Source organism: Eutrigla gurnardus (assembly GCF_963514095.1).
Source record: "Eutrigla gurnardus genome assembly, chromosome: 14".
In the NCBI taxonomy this organism is placed as follows: Eukaryota; Metazoa; Chordata; class Actinopteri; order Perciformes; family Triglidae; genus Eutrigla; species Eutrigla gurnardus.
In genome coordinates this window covers 12966343-12993118 of record NC_139937.1, presented here as the reverse complement: position 1 = coordinate 12993118, position 26776 = coordinate 12966343, and the positions used below count along the sequence as shown (strand labels likewise).

Sequence of the window (26776 nt, the reverse complement as noted above, 5' to 3'; positions counted from 1 at the left end):
AGCAGCACCACGCTGCACTTCCCTGTTCTAGTTTCCTTGGTTCCTGCTCCTCCCAGCTCAAAGATGGCAGCCATGGGGCAGAGATGAGAGACGACACAAATTTAGGAGTTTTGTCATGAAACCGCATAGGGGTATACAGCTGTTGCATGCACGGTTTTAACATGACAGTGATATAATTGTTCACTGCCAATGTGTCGTTTTACGAAGTCAATTAAATGATTGAGAAATATAATGTTTTCCTTTGGGCTAAGCTAGCAAGCAACGGTTAGCAAATAAATGAACTTGCCTCTTTTGCCACACAAGAAGAAAGCAGCAGCTCTGCACACGGCGTATTGACATTTTGCAAGGTGAGCATTTGCATTGTAGTTCAATCTTATGTGAAGGCATAATGTTAATTATTTTTGCGTAAATTTAACACCAGCGTAAATACTAGCAAAACTTGTCTTGTGCCCTACAGTTAACGTTAACCTTAGCTCCATCTTTTCTTTGTATGGTAATATAGCGTATTAAACAAAAGTATGTATGTTACAGTAATTGCATTTATTTATGTCTAGGTATGTTCATCGCATCTATTGTTACAATTTGCATTCAATCTATTAGCTAAGTGTAATATTATCCGTTCACCCACACGTAGCATTTAAATTAGAGGCTAGTGTCACGGCTCTCCACATTATGAATAATACGACTGGTTGTTGGTACATAATGTTCACGTGCGCCAACACATTTCTTTTCATGGACTGATTGCTATACCCTATTTACCTATTAATTGATCACACACATCCTGGTCCTTTGGACCAAAACCCATGGTCATGAATATAAATCCAAATGCTAATCTTTTCTCTTTCTTTTCCAAGCAGCTCAGTTTCATCATGGCCATCACTCAGTTCCGTCTTTTCAAGATCTGCACATGTCTAGCCACCTTACTTACTTTCTTTAAAAGGTTGATATGCAGGTGAGTACAACTGAACACCTCGGTACACACTATTCTCTTTCTTGTCGATGCACACATCTGAGCCACGACTATATAGCTGTTCATTAAACCAGATCATTGCTTGAAGGGTAACGTTTATGCTGATTGTCACGTAACAATTCACTGTTTCAATTCATGTTCTGAGGCAAGTTTATCTGTAAGCTTTGAAGATGATGTAATTGGAAGGGTTTATATCCCTGTCTGTGGATGAATTTCTCTACAATTAAAAGATCTGACCATAGTGTTTAATAACAATTTTACATCACTCGCTGCTATTTCCAAAATACTTTTGGAACTTTTTACCTATTTATTGTATTATTAAATCCTCAGGAGTGGAAGGGGTCGCAAGCTCAGTGGTGATCAAATAACTCTACCAACAACAGTGGATTTTTCATCATCGGTACCAAAACAGGTCAGTGTCAAAAATCACCACCTGCCCTGAGAAGTTCAGAGCCTGGCATTCAACATTTAGAAAGACAAACTAATCTTAAATGTGCACATATTACATTATACACATAAACTACACAAACTCCATACATTTGAATTAAAATAGTGTTTTGTTGTCGATTCTGCACAGCCAGAGATTGAAGAATGGAGCTCTTGGGATGAAGATGGTCCTACAAGCATCAAGATTGAAGGTGGCAATGGAAATGTTTCCCCTCCAGCCGACGAGATGGACGATGAGCCCGACTACTTTAAGGACATGGCTCCCACCATCAGGAAAACACAGAAGGTATAATGTAAACTCATTGTATAGATATGATGTAAATGCATGATAAGATAACATAATAGGCCTACATATACATAGTGAAAACAATTACATTGTAATTTGCTTGAATTTAGCCATTTAATACAGTACTAGATCTCTAGTGTGATTGTAATGCATCAGAAAGTGCTGAGTGTTTGAGTTTTAGCCCCCATCTCCGTGGTCTCTATGCTGCAGATACTGCTGAAGAAAAGGGAGCCATTGAACTACCTGCTGCCTGATGGCTCAGCAGGTTTCTCCAGCAGATTGGCAGCCTCTCAGGATATGATGACCTTCAACCCGCCCTCAGTATGTTAAACCTTTATACCATCTGGAGCGTCAGGCAGGTTTTGTGTTCCTAACATCCAGGATTGTTGTTGTTTTGACTGTAGAGTTGTATAAAATACATGGCAATACATTTTACACGAAGACTAAGAGAGCCTTCAGCAAAGAGCATCATATTACTTTTTATTCATCTTATCATTTATGGCCATAGTATATGTATGACAAGTAGGACCTTATTTTATAATATATAATATAGTACACATATTTAGTGGACCAGAGATGTAAAAATAAAAAGTAGATTGTGACTGATGTGTTTAGACATACAGTTTTACAGGAGAAGATCAATCACTAACATGTCTCCCTGTAATGCTTCTACATTACACTGTATAGTGATTGCAGTTGAGGGATAATTAACTAAACAAGGACATTGAACTGGAAACGAGCACAAATGCAACAATATGAATTGAGCAGTGTCCTCCATACAGTTCATCTCTGGTTAAGCTACAGGAGACATCCAACATTGTTGTTGAGTTAAAAGGCACTTTGTTTTGGCCGTGCAATAGAAATGTTGTAATTGTTGTAGCACCCTTGTGAATATAATTGTAAACTATGCTATTTAACAGGCTGAACTGGGAGAAATGGACAACTGGCAGGAGGACACAAATGCCTGGGAGGATGGGGGTGATGGTGCCTGGGAGGCGGAGGAGGTGCTTAGGTAAGATTTGAATAATACTTTTGTGCTTATACACAGTACATAGACGCTAACTAATACCAGTTTGTCAGGATTGTTCAGTTGCCCAAGTTTATTATTAGTGTTAATGCTGATGAACCATTTGAGATCCAAATCTTTATTACTTTACTATTTATTGTTTGTTTTTTAACTCTTAACTACTTCTGTATACTTTCATCCTCTTAACAACTTCAACTCTGTCTGTAGCTGAAACTATGCAGAAGTAGTTAATACTTCTGCATACTTTAAGCTACATACACAATTTAAACTTTAAACAGGCAACAAGAATTTGAACTATTAAACTTACGTTCAGTTTCTTCATATCTTTTACAGTTTTTGAATTATGGCAGTTTGCGTTTTATGCTGTTTTCAATGCTATTTAGTGCCTCTCCAAGTTCCAAGTTTAAAAATAAAATTTCTCACATAAAGCAGTCTGCAAATATACAGTATGAGTGTAGGTGTACCATAACACAGGACTTGTCCGTCTCTTCTGCTTGTGGATTTTGTTAAAAGGAAGATGAGATTTAAAGATTTAAAGTAGTCTTCCTGGCAAGCTTGCCAATGACAATGATACTCTTGAAGCTCACCATCATTTTTCTATTGGAGGGTTATAAATGAACACAATGGCCAGCAGGTGGCAGTGTATGCCAATATTCCAACACATAAGAGCAAGGAACAAGATCTTGTTTTGCCCATTCCCATATGACCTAGCTTCTGTCGAAGTGCACTGTATTAACATCGCTTGCGATCATACATTTGCCTTTCCTTTTATTTAACAGGCAACAGAAGATGGCAGAGAGAGAAAAGCGGTCCATGGAGCAGCAGAAGAAGAAGATGGAGAAAGAGGTTCAGAGGATGATGAAGAAGGAGCAGAAGATTGCCGTCAAGCTCTCGTAACATTTTTAGAAATGCTCTATTTTGAGCCAAAGGGATGGGAGGGGGCAAAGACACTGAATCAATCGTCACTCTGTCTTTAAAGTCATCATACCGACCAGGATTACCACCCTACACTACTTATCTGTTAGCAAACTACTGTCCGTCTCCACCCTGTTTCCACCAGCAGCCATTTTAGTCTGTTTTGCAGCTGCAGCAGTGTGAAATGCATCATTCTTGAGGGCGGATTACAGAACTGGTGTAGTCCCTGTTCGTGCAGCAAGGTCATTCTGGTCTTCAAGGGAGAGCTGTGTTTATATGATACAGTTTGTGTTAAGTTAAAGGTTGGATGCTGCATTAGAGGGTACCATTTAGATTCTGAATAAATCAGTCGGGTAGCATAGAAAAATATTATTTCGTTTTCCCCCCCCAGGAACATCTGTAAATAAACAGGTACCTACTTTTTTGAAACTCAATTTGGGAGTACAATTCCCTTTCTTTGTCTTATTTATAACCTCAAAGGACAAAGGAGTGATATTGATTTTAAGCATCACAAGTGACATCCCTTGGTTTTCTTGATGGTTGTGTTTTTATATTTATGTCTTTCATTGTCTGAATACAGTTTTTTTTTCTCCAATGAAAGTTGCTATTTCACGTTATCTTCCTGTGCTGTGCAGCCCTTCATACACTGGAAATCTGCATTAAAATGAAGGCTATAGACCTTCAATATTAGTAAGGATAATAATAATAATGACCATAGATAAGAATCTAGCCCAACTATAAATGTTAGCTGTGGGTTCCTATGGTAATCTCATGGCTACTGATCTGCCATTCATTCCCTGCCTTTGTCAGGTTTTGATAGTGAAGGAAAAAAATCCAGTGACGACTGCATTGATCATTTTTTATCATGTGGTTGCCGTGCTCTTAAATAGTTGAGACACTCACTGCACAGACTGTCTTTCTAAAACATGGATCAACATCACAGTGAGATTTCAGACTGGTTACCGATAAGATGGAAAAATATACTTTTCTTATCTGAAATGTAACGCTGATGGTTGAAGTTAATGGTTTTGACTGATCAACCTGTTATACATCGTTATAATGAAATTACCAGTCAGTGTTGGAGAAAAATTGGTGCCAGTGCCAGCAGGCAAGCCGTTGTCATGGAAACATTGGAAGGCAAAGAAAGGCCCTATTTATAAATTCAAATGTGCGGACATGATACAAAATGTCTCTGGTCTCAGACATCTGAGAAATGACTTGGGTGGAGGTGAGGGAGGCACATTTCTCGACTGAATGTTCCAATTGGAAAAGCCTCTGAAGGATCACTGTCTTAATGTTATCTAGAAATGACACATTCTGTTAATGCTTAAATTATTAAATGACTAGTGCATGGATCAGGTTTAATTGAAAGCAGGTGTTTATTTTAAGGGAATTCTGCAAACTATCTGTGTGGATTTGTGTTTTCTTTGGAAATGCATTTTTCCCAACTTTTGTTTTCATTGAAAAAAAAGCATGCATGTTGTTCTGTTTTGTCATTTTGCACATTTTAGTTGTCCAAAAATGAATCAGAGAACCTCATGTTTCTCATCCATTATTTTTTTTTTCATGTGTATGACTTCATGTAATAATTATTGTCATGATTGGGGACAAATGAGAAACTGTAAACTCAATTCAGAAAGTTTGGCAGATTGTATACCTGCTGTATCAGTACTACACAGGTTTTAAATAAAAATGATTTGATTTGTTACTCTAGAGGTGAATAACTTTGGTGCAATTTGGGAAACACTATATGAAATATTGTTACAAATGGATACATTTTATTCCTTAAAACATGGCAAAATTAGATCTTTTTATGGCCTTTGACAATATGTTCTGATTTATGGAGTGCTAGATCAATGTGAATCATCATGGTGATCTCTATTAGTTAAATGTATTTACGCTGTTCCGTTTGGGTGACTCCTCTGAAATGATTATTGAGCTTTGCTGTTGGTACAACACGATATGGATTTGAGCTTTTCGTTAGCTTTGCCAGTAATTTGGCTCCAGGAATGTTGGTAATGGAAATACCTCTATATATCTCGGATGGCATGCTGATTTAGCATTTAGCTCGAATCACCAGTGTGGATGTGCTTTTGTACAGCTTCACACAGATGGATAGACTCTAGCCTTTTTCACTATAATATGTCTGACACATAGGTGGCTATTAACCTGGATTGGTAGACTGTTGTCATTTCTCATCTGACCCCCATCATAATGATGTCACTCCCATCTGTCAGGGGACACGGCCTGGCTGCCAAAACCTCTCAGAGACTGACCCACTTTCAAAAAGGGACAAATTGTCGTGAGCCTTCAGAATGGGCACGAGCTAAATGGCTGAATAATTGTCCTAAAAGTCTTCAGAATACTACCGATGGTACAAGTCTGGTGTGTTCTCAGCTGGTTTGATTTACAACCATTGCTCCCCACTTATTTTAATCCAACATCCACACACTGGTCTGGGGATTACAGCATCTGATGACTCACCAGTGTGAGGTTTTGTAACCTTGAGGTCATGCTTATGCAATTTAAGATAAATCACCATATGGCAGAATGAAAAGAGTAATCATGGCAAAGACGCCAAGTGTTGTTAATTTGGATTTAATCATCCCCCCCCCCTCCCCCCTTTTCATTTTCAGTGAATGTTATGCAATGATGACTAAAGAAAGCATTGGTTACATTTCCTCTGGCTCTGACCCAGTTTTTACTGGTATAACACATGACATTTTACAGCTTCTGAGAGATCCCAGTAAAGTGGATCTAATGCACTTCACAATGTCAGCACCGCAACCCAGGGGACGTCTGAACATACAGTCCGGGAAAGCTTTTACGTAAGCGGAGCCGCCTTGAGATCACTGCTTGGTTGCACTTTCCTTCAGAGTTTCCCCTTTTTATTAATTAATGTGAACATGTTGTGCAAATGAAGAAACGTGGCTCCCTCAGTCTTCGCTAACATTTTACATAAGTCTTACATAAGTCACACTTAACAATTGTCCCCGTTAGGTCACTTCTTTACCAAGTAACAATGACATCACACCGAAGAAATAAAACATATCTCACAACATATGGCCAGAATTCATCATGCTTTAATAATAAAGATACAAGGACATTTGATGTAAACCACCAGTATTGCACATAGCTCAGGCACATAACAAGTGTCAGTTGCTTTGAAGCGTCAACTTATTTCTATGAACAATATACAGGCTGTACCAAATAAAGCTCTACTCCCAGGGAAAAAAAATAAATATATACTTTTTCACAAAACAAAAACAGTGAACTCACATTAAAGCTTTGGCTGAAGGTTTCTTTTTGAACAATAACGCAAAACTGTAGAACTTTCCAAACCCATCAAACAGAAACTAACAATCTTTCACCTCAAAATCTCATCCTAACAAATAATAATACTTTTTTTTTTTTTTTATTAAACAGACAACTAGGGACACCACAGGACGATGATTACACATAACCATCTACCCAGATGACCAGTTTATACATGTCAATGACGATTAAATAAAATAAATAACCCACTTTATAAATTATCCCTTTCATGTCACCATTTTTCTCATGGCAACTGTACAGTGCAAAGTAACAGCGGTGGAACCGAAATAACTGCGTTGATATCAAGTGTTCAACAAATCTCACAAATACTCTTGCAAAGATGCTTAAGTGCTTTTAGTTCAAGGTTAGGCTTGTGCATGCGGGGTGGAAGCCTTTACGCATCGGGCCTGTGCGTGACATGGCGAAGAGAGTGCAATCCCATGATGCAACAGCCCCTGATGAGCGCAGCGATGTTGTACACCGGAGCGCTTCCGTCCACGCCGTGTCGCGAGTACAGCCAGGCCACCGTGGGTAGCACGGGGGCTGCCACCGCGACCAGATCCACCAGGAAGTTGTTGCTCCAGTAACGCTTGCCGACCACATCCAGACCCGGTGACAGACAGGGCTCCTCCTGGCCGACGCTAAAATCCAGCTCCTCCATGAAGCGCCGGCTCTCTGCAGGTTCCGAGCAGCACAGGCCGGAATCGCTGGAGGTTTCGGGGCTCTCTGGGGGAGCAGGATCCGACATGCTGGGTGGGGGAGGTGTTGAGTCGGACAGATTGGCAGCAGTGGAAGTGGAGGAGGGAGAGCTTGGGAGACCCAGGAGATCGGTGGAGGCTGACAGGGCTGTGTCCTCCGCTGTCACCCCGTGGAACTTGAGCAGCTGGAGGAGCAGAGCCTGCAGGTCTGGAGATACGGGCGTGAGGTCGGTCTGGATTTCTTTATCCTCTGTGCTCTGCAGGGAAAGTGTGCTTGAAGAGATGGTGATGGTGTTTAGTAAAGCGGGTGGGGGTGCAGTAGATGCATCAATGAACTCTCCCTCATCCAACAGCGTAGACATTCCAGGCCCAGACTCTGACCCCGCACCCAGCTTGCCACTCGAGTCCTGACTGAAATCCACCGCAGTGGACATGAAGACCTGCTCCAAAATGTCTGCTCTGTTGGCCATCTCATCGTTTACCAGCAGCCCGCTGTCTGCCATCGCCTCTGCCCCCTGGGTTCCCAGCTCCATCCCACCCTCTTCCTCCCCCACCATCTTCTTCCGCCCGTTACTGGGGCTGTCACAGATGAAGTCCAGGGTGCTTTCGTCTTGGAGGTTGGTGCCACTCTGGGCGAGCTCCATGCTTTGCAGTAGGGACTCCAGCTTCCTGTTTTGGATGTTGATGTCGATGAAATACTTCTGGATTCCCTTATCCTTCTCCATCAGGCTGCTCTTCATCGTTTCCACCACCTGGCGCAGCTGCTTGATCTCTTTGCGAGCCTCTTTGAGGGACAGCTGAGCCTCCACCCTGTGGCACTCCTCTTCAATCCAGTCTTCCCTCATTCTGCCCAGCTGGGACTTAAGCTCCTCAACCTCTGTCTCTCTATGGAAAATAATTTATGGAATAGTTTTTAAAATATGCTTCCTGGTATTCCCTTTCTTGCTGAGAGTTGGATGTGAAGATCGATATCCCTCACACATATGCGAGTGGCATCGATCTTCTCATCCAACACTCGGTAAGAAAGCAGATAATTACCTAATATAATAGTGAAATATTTGTATAACTCTTAAAAAAAATGCAAAGCAGATGAGTAAGGATGTAATTCAACTAGCAAGTAGGCATTACACCACAACTGTGGTTTCACTTTTCCCTTCAATATCATCATCATCTTTCCTTAAAATACAGATTCAACCTCAGGAGTGTCTGTGTTGCTAAATCTGAACGAACCTGTCCCGGACAATGTTCTCAGACTCCATCAGTTTGGTCTTCAGGTGTCTGATGGCCACTTCCTTCTGCTGCAGAGGGGTGAGATACTGCTCTGGGTTTGGGGGTCTGATGCCATGGTTGTCTCCACAGGAGTGGTAGCGGCCCAGGTTCGCTCTCCTGTTCGTTAAAGACAAGTTCACCCCTTTAGAACCAACATTTTCCCAATCAGTTCCCAACTGGACATTTTGAAGCAACAGCAGAAGAGTGCTGTCAGGGCAGATGCTCTCTGAAGCCTGGAATTACTGTCTGACACAGGATTATTGGCATGCAGACCTAAGAGGCAAACAAACCCCTAAAATGCTGGTTTATCTAAATACATGCACCGTCGGCAATGAAAGAAATCACCTCACTGGAAAAAGAAAAAAAAAAAGCCTAATATAGAAGCTACATTAGCAAGCAAATGTTGTTTGCATGTCCTGATCAGTGTTTTATCATGTTCAAAGAGAACTGATAAAGGGATTGGATTTTTTTCCACCCAGCAGAGGATGAGTGGGAGGTTTTGGATAATATGCAAAGCAGCCTGTAAGCCCCTCTCTTCCACGAGCACAATATCCTAGCAACCTGGGATACTTGAGGCACTGCCAGAAATAGAAACAGCCCAGGAGAAGGTAGCATGGCGGAGGAAACGATGGCAAAAGCAAAGCTGACAGCAAGGTGTCCAAAAGTGAAGCGTGGCGGGTTTCAATGCATTTATAAAGAGCAGATTCCCCTACTGCATAAAATCTCAAAAAGCAGTGGGTTGAATGTTTGTCATTTATAATACTGAGGGGACTTTTAGGTTGAACCATAGGGCTGAGCTGACAAACTTAAGAAGTAAACCTTCCAAGTAATACAGAGCCCGGAGCACTATGTCAGAAATCCATGGGGGTCTCAAACTCTTCTAAGCTTCAGGCTATTCAGTTCACTCATCAATTCTGTAATACTGAAACATTTATGACCCTGTTCTCTACCACGAAACCAAGGTGGGTCCACTCTAATCCTGTTCCGAATCGGATGCAGTCTGTAGGGTCACTGTCTGGGTACCATATAAAAAGACATTTGCTATATTAAATCCTCATTAATCCCAACCACAACCAAATCATGACCGATATAATCCCAGACGGCTGCAACAGAGGAAATGATAGAACAGTCTGAGCTTAATCCAGTGGCCCACTCAGTCGTCGTCATGCTGCACATGAGCCGAAGCCGCAGTCCAAATCTTTCAAGGTCTCCCAAATCCCCTTGTTTCTCCTTCAAGCAGGGAAGCTTGGATTTGCAATGAATCCAAGTGGAATGTGAAGAGGTGAGACATGACCAGGAGGTCCCAAAACTCTACAAAAAAAAATGTTCTCCCTCCACTTTAAAACCACAATCATTGTTTTGTGAATATTAATAACCCATGGTATGAGAGCCACGTTACCTGGAGGTGGGACTGGAGTTGCAGCTGCTGCTGTTGGTTGAGGAGGCAGCTCTGGGAGGGGTCCTGTAGGGAGCGTAGAGCTCCGAGTCGCGGTTAGCCGTCGGGCTCCCGGCGGGTTTGAACACTGGGAGCGGTCTGATGTGGGTGCCGCGACTTGATGCAAGAAAGCATTAGAGAATAGAGAAATAATTGACTTAAGTCAGATAAAATAAGTGGAAGAAATGGAAATTCACAATGAAGAGTTTTACTAGAAATTATCATATGAACTGAATACCTGCGTGAAGGAGCTCTCTTTCCAGCTGAAATGCAGGAGAGGCTCTCCCTGGCCTTTAGGCTGCCTGTGCTGCTGGAGGAGCTGAAGTCAGCTTCACTACCTGCAGGAAGACGTATCCGTGTTTCAGCACTTACAGCAAGACTGTCATTCTGAAAAGCCCTCTTTAAGTGAAACATTTAAAACTAATATACATTACCGTGAAACTTCCCCAGTAGATTATATTATTTGTTGTAGGCTATTAAAAGTTTTCTAAAATGGTATGTTTAGATATGCAAATGAGGCTTGATCTAATTAATAGTTCATCAAGTAATAGTTATAGCAAATGTCATGTGTACAACATTTCACTCTGCAAGCAGAAATTTGAAGATTGGATAAAGCCAGGTTCAAAATTCTTATACATTACGTACCACAGTCACAGAAAATACCGTCAACAGGCATGTTTTTTTCCTATAAAATCAGGCTACGAATGATAAATTAACCAAACCCCACAAGCTACCCCTCAGGTAGATTACTGTGCCGTCTCTTTACATAGCAAATAGTTATTTCCTTCTACATTAATTGCTCTTTAAAAGATGTATTGTGAAATTGCACACATTTTGGAAGACACTGCAGGTGAATTTGGTATAATATTCAACTAGATTTCACCATGAATCTTCCAAAGTTCATTACTTACAATCAGACAATTTATTGTATTAAACATTTCTGAAATGTTATGTTAAATATGCAATTTAGGTATTATCTAATGATAACATTTGGTGAATTGAGAAAAAATCTGCAGATGCAAACAGACTAAGTGCAGTAAAATAAACCCCAAAGTGTGTATTTGATGTTTTATTTCCACTTGTCTGAAGATATGTTATGGAAGCAACGTAGCCCAAAATCTCAAAATGAATAAGTGCATGCAGAACAACACTCAGGATTCTTGCTGCTGCTGCTGGTGACTAATGAACAAACATGGTTTTTTCCCCCCTATTGCTTTTCCACTCACTGCCAGTTAAAAAAAAAAAACTATAGTCTCACTTTAAGCCCCAGCATTCAATTTAACGGTTTCCTTGTCTGCTTAGCCTCTTTAAGCACCATCTTGATCTGTTAAGATCAAATGCAGAATAAAGCAGCAGCACTATCATGTTACAGTTTCTGTAAACTGGACTTCCATCGTGTCTGCCTGATGGAGGGACTAACTATTCTCATAAAACAGCTTTTGGATAGGCAACTCCCTATAATCAGTGCCTTTTGTGACACTAATGTGAGTTTAAAGAGGACATAAAGATAAACCACTTCATGTGACTTCAAATGACATTTACACCCCCAAATAAGCCAATAACATCAAGTCATTGTGTGTAAAACAATCTGCTCAAATGTCCCAAGACAGACCTTGTATATAAAAGTCCTCAGCACAATACTGAAGCCTTAAAAGCCTAATCTCCAACTTTTTAGGCAGATAAAAACTGGTCACTAAATATGGTGCTGAGCTGATTAAAGATTAAATTCAAAGCCCTACCTGAGTAGCATCTTTTACCATCAAACAAAACCATATTACTGTATCCAGTGATGACTGTGACAAACAAAATAGTTCAAAACCACCGTGATCCTCTAAAACTTGGTGAGCCAACTGATGGTCTGTGCACATTTAACCAGCGTACAGACCTCCTGCTAATCAGCCTAATTGGATGAGCTCCCAAAACTTTTCCCTCAACCAATCAGATGTCTTCCTCATTCTGACTCATGATCAAGCAGTTTCCCCCTCCTTCCTCAGATTAAAAGTGGGGAGATTTTGGGATAAAGACTGGAGTGCACAGTTTCGAAAAAAAAAAATGTTTGTAGAGCACAGATGATAATTCCCTCCAGACAGTGCATGAAGATAACATCAACACACACAAATCAGATAATAATGCAGGCGATGATTTTCAATATTGATTATCATTCTGATTTTTCTGAACAAACAAGCATATCTTTATCTGTCTATATTTTTACCTCGGGCTTTTATGGCCGACCTCAGCTCCCTCTTGTGCCTCGGCGCGCTCCGTGGTTCGCCGCTCCACTCGGCCATCACTCGCACCCTCTTCACTTTGGTCTTGCGCTCGGGGAGTACGGGCGAGCCGTGGGCACTCTGCTCTGAGCCTGACGGGGTTTTGGAGGGGGACACAGACTGACTAGTGGGGCAGCCGGTGTCATCTATTGTAGACAGGCACACAGACAGTAATAGCCAAGAACAGGCAGCGCGGGGGAAGGCAGCGAACACAGTCAGAGTTCAAGGGTCAGCTTGGCGTTTAACCCAACAGCTAGTGAATAGTGAACTTGACTAAGAAAGTCACAAGTGCTTGTTGTGTGTGGTTTAAACATGTGCACTGTTAGTGTACATAAGGCATTGTGTCCTGTCTTTGTTAAGGAGGCCAATTTAGGTTTTGTTAGAGGTTGTATAATAATCCAAGTTTCAGGACGGACAGTAACTGTACATTTACTCAGATAAAACATTTTTAATGAATATCCACAAAATGCTCATCATATAAAACAGCTGCTCCCATGTTAATGCAAAGATGATAAATTGTTAGATATTAAAGCACTGTGACTTCCTACTTCAAAGACATTTGGCTGATAACACTTGCTTTTAATTTGAATGAATGTACTTTTGCCACTGTGTCTGCCATAACTGCTTTCAACCCTTTATCCAACCAATACAATAGGTTGAATTCTTACCAGAGCAAAAGCTGTTGGTGCTGATGGTCCTTTTGGAGTGGTCTGAGCTCATGTCGCACTCCTTCCCCTCCTCCTCTGAAAGCGGCGAATCGGACAGAGGCGAACTTTTGTCCTTTGGTGGGAAGGGATGGAGGACCAAACGAGGGATGCGGCTGCGGGGGCTTCCTTTCTCTGGTGACTTCTTTTCCTGTTCAAAGCGACATCAGTCAGGGCTGCAGGCAAAGATGTAGCCACCCACCTCACTAAGTGACAAAGACTGAATTTTGTTCACATTGTTAGCTGTTTGCCTCACGATGATGACGGTAAGCTCACGCTTATTCATATCTTCCCTTTGCCTACAAAATACACTTCTCTTTCAAAAAGACGCATTCAACATGCAGAAATCTATCAGCAGTAGCCAGAGGGAATGATAAGGCTCACCTCATATTCTTGGAACGGTCCCATTGTGCTTCACGTGGCGTTCTCCTCTGTTATATCAAAAAAGAGGAGAAGATTCAGGGAAGTCATTCCTTCAGTGGGCTGTATATCTGGCAGTATGGACTCCGCGCTCAACACAAACAAGGGCCCTCTGTATGAACTCTATTGCGCAGCTAAATCCCTCCCTCCGACCACACACACACACACACACACACACTGAATATAGCTCTGGATTCAATATTTGTTGAGATATTTACGAGAGCAAAAGTCAGATATATCACTGAATAAATCTTTGACTTGCTAGTGGTGCTAGATCGGGTAAAGTGGACCATTTCAGAACACTTCATCCAATTGTTGTTGAGATATTTAACTTTGAATCACAACCTAATTGCGGACTAGAGGAAGAGTCAGGGGATCATCAAAGCCCCCTATGATCTATCCTCTGGGGACCATGAATGCCTGTCCAAAATTCGAGCCATATTGATGCAGCTAAAAACAGTATATGAAATCAGACGAATGCAAATGTTTGAAAGAAATATATATGAAATAACTAGCTCATGTGCGTGTGGTTTCAAAAGAGTATAGTTCACACAGACACAGCCACAGAGAAGGAAACCCGGTATTGCTCTTTTCATATTCTGGCTCTTTGTCAAAGTCATCTCAGAGGAAGATGATCAGATGAAACACAGGAGATGAAGTAGATGAAAGCTGTCCAACCAGTGTCTTGCTCTTCTAAGTACAGTCACACTAACTCTCCTTACTTCTGTGCCAAAACTGTGGGGCTGCCTGCCAAAAGCTACAAACTTCTTCTAGCACTGAGATAAATAGATGATAAAGCGATGCCACGGTCGAAATAAGCTCTTCTCAAAACTTTTTGTTCCGTAGGTACACATTTAAACAAGAAAGAGACATATTTTATTGATGCTATGAAGCTAAATAATGCAGAATTGCTCTCATGCTTGAATAAACTTCATGCAATAACGTCACATCTTCTTGCCTGTTGATTTCCTCTGTGTCTAAGAGGGTCGGTTGCATAAGTGCATCTGTGCTTTTTTTTTTTCTCCTTTCCTTTTCTGCATTGGGAATGATGTAATTGACCCCAAGGCCTACGTGCTGCTGTCGCATCAGTGAACGCGAACCTTCCTCGTTTCATCCAGATGATACATTTTTTTCTTACATTTTACATTTCCCCCCCAAACAATCCCCCACCAATAACACAATGACATCACCGCTTAGCCAAATATGAGCCACGTTGCCAGCCCGGACTCAAAATCCTCTTTCTTCAAACCACCAAGGCCCAAAGAGGATTGCAAAAATAGAGCAGCGACTCATGGGAATCAAACTCAAACCTCCTTTAATCAGACTCAAAAATAGAACCGAGTTCCGTGGTGGCCTACCCCACCCTGCCGACAGTTTCACTTTGATTTTGCTACAGCATCATCATCATACTGTAACGTTGCACAGCTGCCTGGTGCACTGGCACAGCAAAATCAGATAATACGCACCAAGCATGGCAGAGCAACTAGAGTCGTGCCCTAGCAACAGTCTTAGCAACCGAGGGGGAGGAGGGGGGCTGCATGAACAACTCCGACTAGATGGGACCAATTATGTGTAAATCCGCAAAGAATGTGGGTCTCGGCTGCTCATCCTGAGACGCTGTCCTTCACTGAGGAAATGTGTGCCGAGGTGGTGTGTGGGTGTCTCCATTCAGCTGAACAGTGTTTTTCTCAGAGTGAATGAACATTGTGTCCTTGAGCCAGCATGTGTGAGCTCAGGCAGCTTTTGTATTATCCAACTAACAATGACTTAAATTCCAGCTGTTTGAAAGCATATGGTTATGGTATGTTTTGAAGTTTAGACGGAATATTTCCTTTCTTTAAGGAGATTTTCTTAAGTGAGAAAAGAAGTATTGTGTACAATAGTGAGGTGCTAAAGAATAAATGAGATCCAAGGCCAGCGAATGGGGAGAGATAATTCAATAAACAGGGTGTGGTTGAGAGGAGTGGAGAGTGTTTTTCTATCTACTTCTAAGTGGCATTTACACAGCCATGCAACTACAAGCAGCAAACATGGAGGACATGCTGGAGGGTGGTGACATCAGAGGTGACGAATGAAGAGTCAGTGATGAGCTGGATAAAAATGAATCACTATGTTATGTGTTAGAACAATATGCTGACAGTCACTGCTTAGTGTCGGCTTGTAACCTGAAACCCATTGAGGTTTTTTTTTTTTTACTGTGGTGACATTTTGCATGCGTCCATTGTTAAGTAGATTTATGCATCCTCTGCTTGACTCCAGACAACGATGATTGGCTACCCACTGAGCGACAGACGAAGCATTATCTAAGTTGCAAACACAGGATTTTCAGCTCTCGTGAGCATGACGAACTGCTCTAATTTACCTGTGTTAGCAGTGCACAAGTCTGCAACTACTCAACCAAACATAATAGTGCCCTGATTCAGGGAGGGGATGTACAGGGAAAGGAAGACTTGGAGAAACGCCGTCAGTGGGATGCTGTCATCATGTGTACGTGACTGGTAAACAAGCCCTTAAGCCTCCACTGAAGCTATTTCCCTGATCCAGATGGCCTGCTTTTAAAAACAGCATGGAGGGGGCGTGAATGATGAATTCCCTTAATCCATCCCAGTGCTTTCTAATGTTGATAACTCACGCGGACTAATGTGAAGCTGTTTATTCCAATTTGATAGTAACCCTGTTATCCTTTTTACATCCGGTAAGTTGTGTAACTTCAGTGATGACGACATTCGATGTTTACAGATGAACTCACATAAGAGGCCAACGGTTGTATAGTTTTGGAAGGTATCATTTTAACTTCCTAACTTCCTATTCCTAAGTTCTAATGCAGGGAAACGTTTTATATGAAAATGGAGGGATTTCATTCTTTTTGCAGGAGAATATCATTTTGCAACAGCGTATCTTAGACTGCATCATCACTACACGATGTCATGGCAGAGTAATCACTTTGATAATGAAGCCTATACCGACACTCAACAGTTTCTTTCCTGATAGTCCAGAAGATGTTTATTAGGCTTGTATATAAAATCATATAAAATCATATAATAATTATCTGTATGGTACCATCTGTCCTTGAACATGCTAAAAAATACATATGAATACATGAGATTGTCATAATAAAGTAAATGTGTCATCCTCATGTGTTTACATGCCTCCCTTTGTTTACCCCATCTCACCTGCTCTCCTCCCACAATATTCTTTCATGTTGCATGCAGCGATTGGGGGTGGTGGTGGTGGTGGTGGGGGGGTTGTTTTGTTTCATGTGGCGCCCCCGCGGCTGCTGAGAACGTTTGCTTTTTAATTCTCCATCTCCGGGATATGGCTCTCGAATAAAAAGCACGCCTATAGGGCCATATATGTAACCAATGGCGATGTAAACAACCAACGTCAGACCTCATGTGTCCTCATTTCACCCGGAACCACCCAAAACATCTACGACGATGTGTGCGAACAGACAAGAGTCCTGAACTTGTAAACAGCTCCTCCTCTCCTCAGCCCACCTGCTCCCATCCTTTGGATATATATATATATATTGTTGTTGTTGTTGTTGTTGTTATTTTAAACCTAATGGTAATTATGGGTTATGAATTGATTTTTGCCGCCCCCCCCCGTGAACGGACAATAAATGAAAGGCTTGCCTGGATGCTTGACGGTGGTTCCTCTCAGAAGGATGAGCGTCAGTCGGTGAAGCACAAAGGGTCGTTCCGGTGCTGATGCTGCTGCTTGTGGTGCTGCTCCGGCGGTGCCAGCCTCCGCTCTGCTCCGTGGATATCGGGCGGAGGAGAGAGAGAGAGAGAGGGAGAGAGAGAGAGCTGTGTGCACACTGAGGAGGACACACACGATTGGACGAGCAGCGAGACCAGTGACGGTGCACGCGCAACATGACTATACCATCCGATCGTGTTACATAACGCGCGAGCATCATCAGCTGACTATATGCAGGGACATGTTTACATGACGATCTGCCGTATGATGGACATGAATGTCCATTAGGTTCATCTTAGGGTAACACCCCGATACGTTTATGTTCATAAATGCACGTTCTAATATGATATGTGCTAATTTTTGTTTAGATATCCAAACAGTTCCCAGCGTGGATTTGTGGAAATATATGTGAAATACACACACACGCGCGCGCACGAGGTCTGCGTGTACAGTGCACGTGTGGTTTGACTCCCTCTCAGTGTGAGAGCGAGTTTGCTCTCCATGGTGCTGAAACCAGGGAGGTGGTCGCTGCTCCTGTCCCACTCCACATCCGTTTCTATTCATCCATTTGCGCGTTAAACGCCAAAAGATCACGGTGACACTTCCAGATCTATACCGAATAACGTCATCTAGGCCATACGTTGCTGCTGTGTCGTCGTTTGCTCGGCCGTTCAAGTGTGTCAGATTTGGGCTTTGAAGAGGCGCGGTGCTACTGGATCAAATGTTAGCATGTGACTTCTGAGCAGCAGTTGGTCTTCTTCTCATCACTGACGCCCTCTGCTGGAACAAGATGATGTCAGACAGCGGAGTGACACAGATTCGCTGCAACTCACAGCTGTTTGGCCTAAAGCAAAAATCCATACCTGGCATGTTCTTAATGCAAATCAATATAATATTAACCTTTGTTCAGTGATCTCTCGTTATTGTGCCTACAAACGTACAACGAAATTACAAATCCTGTGCATCTGCGTCGGTGTTGCATTCAGGTAACATGGAGATTTAATTTCCTAACTCTTTTACAAGCCTGGCATCTTACCTCCTGAATTGTGAGTGCTGGTCACCTGTACAAGATCATGGTGAACTATATGTTCACTTCGAATCAAATGAAATGAATGGCATATTTTAACCATAAGATGGACATATAGATTCATATTGGCACATTTCCCCAAAGGACATGAATGCAGCATTTGTCCTCGTTTCTTTTTATGTGAGTGCCATCGTGTTGTAATAAACAACGACGTCCACTAGAGGTCACTGGTGTTACATAAAACGTGGTGAAGTTGAGGCGCTCCACATCAAAGATAAATGTCCCTAGTTTACTTGTATCACTCCTCTAGGTTACATTTAAAATGCACGAGACCTCAACCACCAACTTATCGAACATATTTTCTGTTTCTGATGAGCCCATACTCTCCTCTTTAAATACCAAATCAAATATCGGAATTACAGCTGTCTCGAGTATTCATATCATTCAATATTCCGCTAATTGATGAGTAAAACACAGCTGTCAAATGCCTGTTTCTTTAAAAAAATAAAATGATGCCGCTTTATGATCACATTTTGCACGTTGTGTGTTTCAGCCTATCTGTGCGTAAAATCGAATCTAATCTGATTTGACGTGTCCTTGAAAGCTTTCGGAGTAGCCTCTCAGAGCCTTTGTGATAAGGACACTATAAACGCTGTCTGAGTTTTTCTGAAAATTGTCTACTTCGGTCAATTGTATAAACGTCTTAGTTCCGAAATATGTGTTTTTAATCAAAACCATGTGGCTAAAATAAGTCACTGAGGAAGGAGCAACATTCACAATAGTTTCATTTCATTGTTTTATTCCGTAACTGATATCACAATTTAAGTTATTGTCATCCAAAATAAAGTGAGCCATTATACTATGGACCGAGATGAGTTCAGCGATTGGCCGCAAAACCACCGCCAACAGAAACTTTCCCACATGGACTCCTCTCGTGTCTGGATCGGTCCGTTGGCTCTCGTGTGCGTCTGTTTGGAGGTCTGTGACATGAAATGGTTTGAGAAGCCCTGCAACGAGCGATCATGTGGGCGTGTTTCCCCTCGGCCCAACAGTCTCCGCTCTTGTGTGGACCAGAGCGCAAAACGCACTTCTTCTGGTGTGACCGGAGTGCGCAAAAGTAGCAGTTCTCCGACCCTGACGCGCACACCGTTTCCGACTCCGGCGGCCCCCCGAATCCAACTCAACTGAGCGGGAAATAAAGAGTTCCTTAACATTTCCCTGTGACTCTTCCAGCCATGGACGCATCTCGACTCGTCACGCTGTATCTGGGCCTGCTCCTCGCTTTCCTTGGGAATATACCGTGTTTCCAGTCTGCTGCAATCATCTCTCCCTCTACGCCGAGGAGAAACAGGGGAGCCCGGATCTCTCATCGGGACGGACAAAGGTCATCCAAGATCCTAAAAGACATCTTTGCGTCTACGCACCCCATCGTGGGCCATCACAAAGAAGACCTAAAGGACGCTATTGTGCCGCATGAATACATGCTCTCTATATACAGGACATACTCGGCTGCAGAGAAGCTCGGACTAAACGCCAGCTTTTTCCGCTCCTCTAAATCTGCCAACACCATAACAAGTTTTGTGGACAGAGGAACAGGTTAGTTTCAGACCGCTGCCAGCTCCATCAGCTCAGTTGTTTTCTCATCTGATTGGTCTAATACGCTCCTTTTGTAGTCGGAGTCAAGTGTGGTTAAAAAAAACTACATTCGCGCATAAATGTAAAGAAAACAAGCTCACCTCGGAAACTTTTACGCACGTTTTAGAGCAGGCAATAAAGAACGCGTAAATGCACTTTCACGCGCACAAAATATCAGGAAAAAGAAAATAAGAGTTGAGCAAAAAGATACGAAAGCTGCAGGATTGTATGTTGTTCATTATGAAGTTTGTGATTTGGGTCCATTTGGCGCACAGTCGCCGAAACGTAACTTTTTCCGAGTGTTACCTTATATTACGCTCATTTAATTAACCTCTGGGTAACACGACTGTAAAACACTAATTAAGGCGCTGTCTAAATGAGGGCTGTAAATCACTGTCAGTGCACGCCACAGCAAAAACTACTCTGCTCCCATTCTCCACGTGAATAGTGGAGAGAGGAAAGTTTTTTCCAGTTAGAAGAGACTTTGTGGTTGTTTCGTTTTCGATTTTTTTTTTTGTAAATCCTCAAACACCACATTAAATAAACCCGAACATTTGAAATGCAAACTGAGGTTAAGACACCCCCCAAAATTAAAATCAGTCCAATCTGTTGCCACTATGGTGCCCAGTTTGGCCAACTTTGCGCTGACAAAGGGAGCTGGGGGCCACGGCAGAGCGGCTCGGTGTGAGAAGCAGGTGTTTGGGTCAGTTAACATGTTGTAACCAAGTGATTGGACTGGCCTGCGAGGACAAACACAATCTGATAAACACAAACACATCCAGCACACACAAGGGGACATAAACCGAGTTAATCTTTGCAGGAGAAATAAAAGCTATCTTTGTTTGCGCCCCCCCCCCCCCTCGTCTGGAACACTCCGAGACTGCGCGCTGCAAAAAATGTTCATCATTACGACTCATTTAGTTCAGATTCGGCTGCTTGTATAATATTTACCTGCCTACTTGGTGAACCTATTTCCAGCGCGAATCCACTGTATTTCCAAACTTTATGTTCCGTAAAATGTGCTTTTTTTTAAAAAAATCCTGCAATATTTGTTACATTTTACTAAGAATACTAATTGCATTTAATGTAAGTGGTGTTCTCATTTTTAGTGGGGGGAAAAAACGTTTTTTTTGGAATGACTCTAAACCTAAAAGGCTCGTCCGTGTGGCCATTTCTTGCAGTGTGAACTGATCTGATAGGAAAAACGCCTCACTTTCTCCTGTGATTTTGATGTGATGTGTCACTGGCTCTGACCCCGAGCTGGACCCTCTGAGAGTTGCTTGGCATCGAACGGCTGATTGGAGTATTTGAACTCGGTGATCTAATTGAGTGTTCATGTCATAACATATCAAACACTGTCTATTCTTCCATAATGACCCAGCTCGGCCACGATGGGCACATCACCAAAAAAACGACGAGGGGGGAAAAAAATGAAAGAACACTTCCTCCGCTGTGAAGTGGTTCGTTTTTGTTGTTTTTTTTATTTTTTACTGCGGAACCTCCCTTTGCGACCGCCACTTTAATTACGGAAAATTATTTTCCTTCCCGTTCTTTCAACTCGGGTTCCCTTTTGGGGATTTGCACCCAGCATCCCCCTACGTGTTGCATCGCATTAACCTGTAAAATGAACCCCGGCCGGGTGTTTCGTTAGCTTTGGACGCGTAAAGTAACAGGTTTTCCGTCCTTTACGCATTACTCATCCACGCAGAGACAGGTTTTACTGAGTGCACCGATGTGATCTACGGCTTCTTTGGCTTCCACACGTGTGTAGGTAAATGAAATTTGCGTATAAAAGGCGGCAGGGTGTTTCCTGGAGGTCAGAAAAGGCAAGATCAGAACAGAATAACCCGAATCTGAAAATTAGTTTTGGCACTTGGGGTAACTCATTAAAGCGCAGATGGTGCAGCCCTCTCTCTCCCTCCCCTCTCTCTCTCTCTTCTCTAAACAGAGGCATAGATGACAAAAACATGTTTTGCATTTGATCAAATACAAGCAACAAGGTCAAACAAAAGTGCACAGGATGCCGTTTTAACCAAGCAATAAAGTCCCCCGCACTCTCCCCCAATTATCCACCGTCAAGCATCTTACGCGTAATGGAAAAAATTGGCTTTTTACATAGTAATGAAATTAAGAAGTCTCTCAATTTTTTAAACTGTCAACACGAATATCTCTCAGTAATTCCAACAGTGTGTTCAGTCAGTCAGTCAGTCCGTGCAGGCGCGTTTTAAGGGGAATGTTGTCGTTGGCTGGATGAGATGAAATATAAGAGGGGAAGTGCTTTAATGAGGAAGTTGGGAATTCAGAACTGTTAATTATTTGGTGAACTTGCATTCGATTTGTTTGAGGTCTTATAAAAAAAAAAAAAAAAAAAAAAAGAATCCTAATGGAGACCATACGCGCAACGTCAGTGAAAGGAGCACACGGTTTCAATCTGCTTTTACTGTTTGACTCGGCAGGGTTCACGGAGGGAAACTGACAACCAGATTTAAATATCGCTCCAGAACAACTTTTACAAATTATATCACAGGGGTGTTTGAATGTAGGCATGTCACTTTTATTTATTTATTTAAATAACACTTTGACAATCAATCGAGGCAACATGCTTTTATTTTATAAGAAGGCAAAGACCCCACATAATTCATCTCAACAAAGCAATTTAGTTCCCCTTTTAGGTTTTAAACACGCTGTTTATAATACGTGGCAAAATGTGACATTTAAAAGAAAGGATTTCAATTAACCAAACTAATAACAAAATAAAGTTATTTTTAAAAAATCGTGATTTTAATGCGAATTTCTTGATAAATCCAACCCCGGATTCTGAATTTACTCAATCAAATTAACGAAAAAAAGGGGGAAAATACAGGAAATGTGAAAACATTTAAACAAAAAATAGTTTTTTCATTTTGTTTTTGTTGTTGTGATTTTGTACTTGAATAAGCTGCAGCTTGATATGCACGATAACACAGGCTAGACACAAACTATTTCCATCCATCAAAAGGTATTTTGTAAAAACAACAGAAAACATTCAAATATTGCAGATGCAGATATTGAATGTGGTTTGTCAATGCTAACGCCTTTCATGCATTGCTCCACAGTGTTATATTCCTGTCTCACTGGTGGGATATTTGCAGGCCTCCTGGGTCTCCAGCAGGGAATAATGCATTAATTGTGTATTGTTCAGTTGAGTGTACAGTATGTCGCCTTTGGTCCGTTGTGTCTGGCAGCACCCAGGGGCCTTCACATCACTAGGCCCCTTGTTTTTCTTTCTCTCTCTCTCTCACTCTCTCACTCACTCTCTCTCTCTCTGCCTTACAACCCTGCAAGGGTTCTCAACAAAAAAAAAGAAAAGAAAAAGAACCACATTTGTGATGCTCTGACTGCTGCTTAGATTTTGAGACCGTAAAGAAGGAAAGGTTTACTTCCACTTCTGTCAAAGAGCTTAATTTCATCAAGTGAAATTAAAGCAGAGCTATATTTTCATTAAATCATGGTGGCTTTGATTAAAAGTGGCGTGGCATTACATTTTAGCCAGATTTGATTGGATATTATAAATCATTACTGGATTATTACATATATGGAATGAAATAAAGACACTTGAAGGACTACTTCAGGTTCAATTAACCCCTCATTTTACCAATTTTTTTGAAAAATATTTTATAATCAAGAGAATTCTGTTGAATTCTGAAAATGTTTCATGTAGACAAATCAAAGTAAATTCGGGGGAAAAAATTGATTTATAAGTTTAATAGAGTCATGGATTCAGGCTGGATAACCAACACAGCTTTCCAATAATCAACGTATTTTTGAATACAATTCTTATCGTGAGGACTTGTCAGCTGCAGTTTGTTTCAGACCGATTCAGGTTGGACATTTGAAAAACAAGAGCGAGAGAGAGAGAGAGAGAGAGAGAGAGAGAGAGAGAGAGAGAGAGAGAGAGAGAGAGAGAGAGAGAGAGAGAGAGAGAAGGCCTCTGTGGGAGAATGTGAGTCCCCCTCCCTGGATCCCTCTGAACACTGTACACCCTAAGTGAATCTGACTGCAATTATTTTCTTCTTTTATCCTTGCAGACGATCTTTTGCACTCTCCTCTGCGAAGACAAAAGTATCTGTTTGATGTCTCAACCCTTTCAGACAAAGAGGAGCTGGTCGGGGCGGAATTAAGGATATTTAGGAGAGCGCCCGGGGATTTGCAGACTTCCCTGCAGACGACGGGCCTCTACGACGTCCAGCTCTACCCCTGCAGCTCGGACAGACTGCTGGACTCCAGGTCTCTGGACCCGCTGGACTCCACCAAGGCCGGCTGGGAGGTTTTGGACGCGTGGGAAATGTTCAAAGCACACCTGCATCATTATCATCACTCCCATCAGCATCATCACCATCACCACCCCCATCAGCAGCAGTCGAACCAGCTCTGCTTCCAGCTGCGCGTCACCCTGCGCAAATCGGACACCGAGGTGGACCTGAGGCGGCTGGGGCTGGACCGGGGCGCTCGGTCCCAGCAGGAGAAGGCCATACTGGTGGCATACACCCGCTCCAAGAAGAGGGAGAACCTGTTCAACGAGATGAAGGAGAAGATCAAGTCGCAGAGGTCGGTGGGCGAGAAGGAGGAGGCGGTGGCGGGGAAGGCGGCGGCGGAGGAGGAGGTGGAGGTGTCGCTGAGGGGGGTTAAAGGAGAGGGGCCCCGGCGGCGGAGGAGGACCGCGCTGAGCAACCGGCACGGGAAGAGGCACGGCAAGAAATCCAAATCCAGGTGCAGCAAAAAGGCGCTGCGTGTGAATTTCAAGGAGCTGGGCTGGGACGACTGGATCATCGCGCCTCTGGATTACGAGGCGTACCACTGCGAGGGGGTGTGCGACTTCCCCCTGAGGTCGCACCTCGAGCCGACCAACCACGCCATCATACAGACGCTCATGAACTCCATGGACCCCAACAGCACCCCGCCCAGCTGCTGCGTCCCCACCAAACTCAGCCCCATCAGCATCCTGTACACGGACTCGGGCAACAACGTGGTGTACAAACAGTACGAGGACATGGTGGTGGAGCAGTGCGGGTGCAGGTAGCGCTACTTATTCACGACAACACAACCCCCTTTAAGAGACAGAAACACATCGACGATGAGTCTTGGTGGGTCCCAGGTTGAAGACATAAAAGCCCTTACAGGTCTGACATGCTTTTACGCATGACGCGCCTCGTCTTTATTCTAACGGGATGCACACAAAAGCGGTATCTGCTTTTTTTTTTGTTAATCCAGACTCAGTACTGTCACCATAACTCACACGCTCTGCCTTAACGTGTCGTTCCCAACGAGTCATCAAACAGGCTTTTGTTTCCCCGGAGAGTGAGACGTGTCCATGTGGCACAGAGGATGGGTACAAGGCGAGATAGGAGCCCCTATTGAGTCCGAGCGTGCACCTGTTCGTGCCGAGGCCAGAGGACAGTGGGCTGACTTTGCCCGTCGGCGCTTTGTTGCAGCTCTGCCGTGTGATGCTGCCAGCCAGGCCGGACTCTTTTGGGTATGTGCATCCAAGCCGTAATTGCCACAGTCCAGCTGGAGTCATTACAGGCCCGAGCAAGTGCCTGTTTTCCAAATAAACGGGGTGAATGTCTAATCTACCAAACACACACACAGAGAGAGCGAGGGACTGGTCTGAGGAGATGAGATGTGGTAGTAATGCCTTCAAGAGATTTTTTTTGTTGCCTTACTGGAGACCAGTTGAGAGGCGTCCTGCGCCTTTGTGGACAGAAAGGACACAAAACCAGACTTGTGCCTGACTGGGGCCCTGTTGGAAAAAACACAAAAAAAAAGAAGAAAAAAAAGCACACATAACTAAGGCGAACTTTTTGCTCAAAAGTCTGCATCTTTACGAAATGCACTTCCACAGCTGACTCCGCCGAGGACGAGCGGTCAGTCAGCGAGAGTTTGGTCTCGTCTGATGACGATAATATAAGAAGAAGAAGAAGAAGAAGAAGAAGAAGAAGAAAAAAAGACTCGCAAACGAGACGATATTTAAATGCACATTAGCTTTGAATGCACTGCTGTTCATTACTTTTTTTTTTTTTGAGCTGTAAATATTTGTACAGTCGAAAACTTTACAAAGTGCAACGAATGAAGAAATGAGAAAACGGCATTTCTTTGTAAATATACAAAATGCACTCAAATCGGTATAATTTCTATTCTATAATTATTTTATTATTTGTGATGTACAGAGTTTCATGATAATCATATATTTCTTACATTGATAAGAGTAATTTAAGGTGTATTCGATGTTGTCTTTTTTTTTTGCAGAGGGTGGAAAATACCATTATCAATGTCTACCTCATAATTGCATTTAGGATCTGAGTTTTGAGGTGCATTCAGTTAGAGTGTAAAGAGCTTTTACAATGATATATAAGATCATTTATATACATATATTACTGGATAATATTCCACACCATTACTGTACAAATAAAATTCAAAACAAAGTCTACCAGTCTGGCACTTCTGATGATTAAGGCCATGCTTTTTTAGCATTCATGTCATTCATTTTAAGCGTGATTAAGAGAGTTGGAGAAAGCACCAAAAAAAAAAAAAAAAAAAAAAACCACACAATTAAGAACAATATGGGATGTTCTTTATGGGAGAATGAGATCCCAAGAAATCATCTTTTTATTAATACAAAT

The 26776-nt window shown here is 42.4% G+C and overlaps 3 protein-coding genes across 5 annotated transcripts; 2 read left to right on the top strand and 1 right to left on the bottom strand.

The window, feature by feature from the left end:
- The first annotated feature begins 38 nt into the window (after positions 1-38).
- On the top strand, positions 39-7084 carry ebag9 (estrogen receptor binding site associated antigen 9). Its single transcript, XM_084026072.1, has 7 exons — positions 39-347; positions 858-952; positions 1301-1382; positions 1548-1703; positions 1914-2024; positions 2624-2715; positions 3510-7084. Exons 2-7 carry the CDS (start codon positions 870-872, stop codon positions 3625-3627), a joined length of 642 nt encoding a protein of 213 aa, XP_083882198.1. The 5' UTR covers positions 39-347; positions 858-869; the 3' UTR covers positions 3628-7084.
- Positions 6713-17521, bottom strand: sybu (syntabulin (syntaxin-interacting)). 2 transcript variants are annotated; one of them, XM_084026068.1, is made up of 8 exons: positions 17389-17521; positions 13718-13764; positions 13298-13484; positions 12575-12775; positions 10601-10700; positions 10327-10479; positions 8889-9044; positions 6713-8543 (listed from the first exon to the last, which is right to left on the bottom strand). In XM_084026068.1, the coding sequence occupies exons 2-8, from the start codon at positions 13739-13741 to the stop codon at positions 7355-7357; spliced, it is 2010 nt and encodes a 669-aa protein (XP_083882194.1). In that variant the 5' UTR covers positions 13742-13764; positions 17389-17521; the 3' UTR covers positions 6713-7354. The 2 variants fall into 2 exon arrangements, with proteins under 2 accessions (XP_083882194.1, XP_083882195.1); XM_084026069.1 differs by having other exon boundaries at positions 12575-12721.
- Positions 17522-19589: 2068 nt separating this feature from the next.
- Positions 19590-26550, top strand: gdf6a (growth differentiation factor 6a). Of its 2 annotated transcripts, none has more exons than XM_084026071.1 (2): positions 19590-20078; positions 24248-26550. In XM_084026071.1, the coding sequence occupies exons 1-2, from the start codon at positions 19718-19720 to the stop codon at positions 25174-25176; spliced, it is 1290 nt and encodes a 429-aa protein (XP_083882197.1). In that variant the 5' UTR covers positions 19590-19717; the 3' UTR covers positions 25177-26550. The 2 variants fall into 2 exon arrangements, with proteins under 2 accessions (XP_083882197.1, XP_083882196.1); XM_084026070.1 differs by having other exon boundaries at positions 24185-26550.
- The last annotated feature ends 226 nt before the right edge of the window (positions 26551-26776 follow it).

Excerpts from the sequence above, each read along its gene's own strand:
- gdf6a (XM_084026070.1), top strand. The coding sequence starts at position 19,718 with ATGGACGCATCTCGACTCGTCACGCTGTATCTGGGCCTGCTCCTCGCT. Across the intron at positions 20,079-24,184 it reads TTTTGTGGACAGAGGAACAG|ACGATCTTTTGCACTCTCCT; the intron begins GTTAGTTTCAGA and ends TTATCCTTGCAG.
- sybu (XM_084026068.1), bottom strand. The coding sequence starts at position 13,741 with ATGGGACCGTTCCAAGAATATGAG. Across the intron at positions 12,776-13,297 it reads CACCAACAGCTTTTGCTCTG|ATGACACCGGCTGCCCCACT; the intron begins GTAAGAATTCAA and ends TGTCTACAATAG. Across the intron at positions 10,701-12,574 it reads GTCGGCCATAAAAGCCCGAG|GTAGTGAAGCTGACTTCAGC; the intron begins GTAAAAATATAG and ends GTCTTCCTGCAG.
- ebag9 (XM_084026072.1), top strand. The coding sequence starts at position 870 with ATGGCCATCACTCAGTTCCGTCTTTTCAAGATCTGCACATGTCTAGCC. Across the intron at positions 953-1,300 it reads TTTAAAAGGTTGATATGCAG|GAGTGGAAGGGGTCGCAAGC; the intron begins GTGAGTACAACT and ends TTAAATCCTCAG. Across the intron at positions 1,383-1,547 it reads CATCATCGGTACCAAAACAG|CCAGAGATTGAAGAATGGAG; the intron begins GTCAGTGTCAAA and ends GATTCTGCACAG.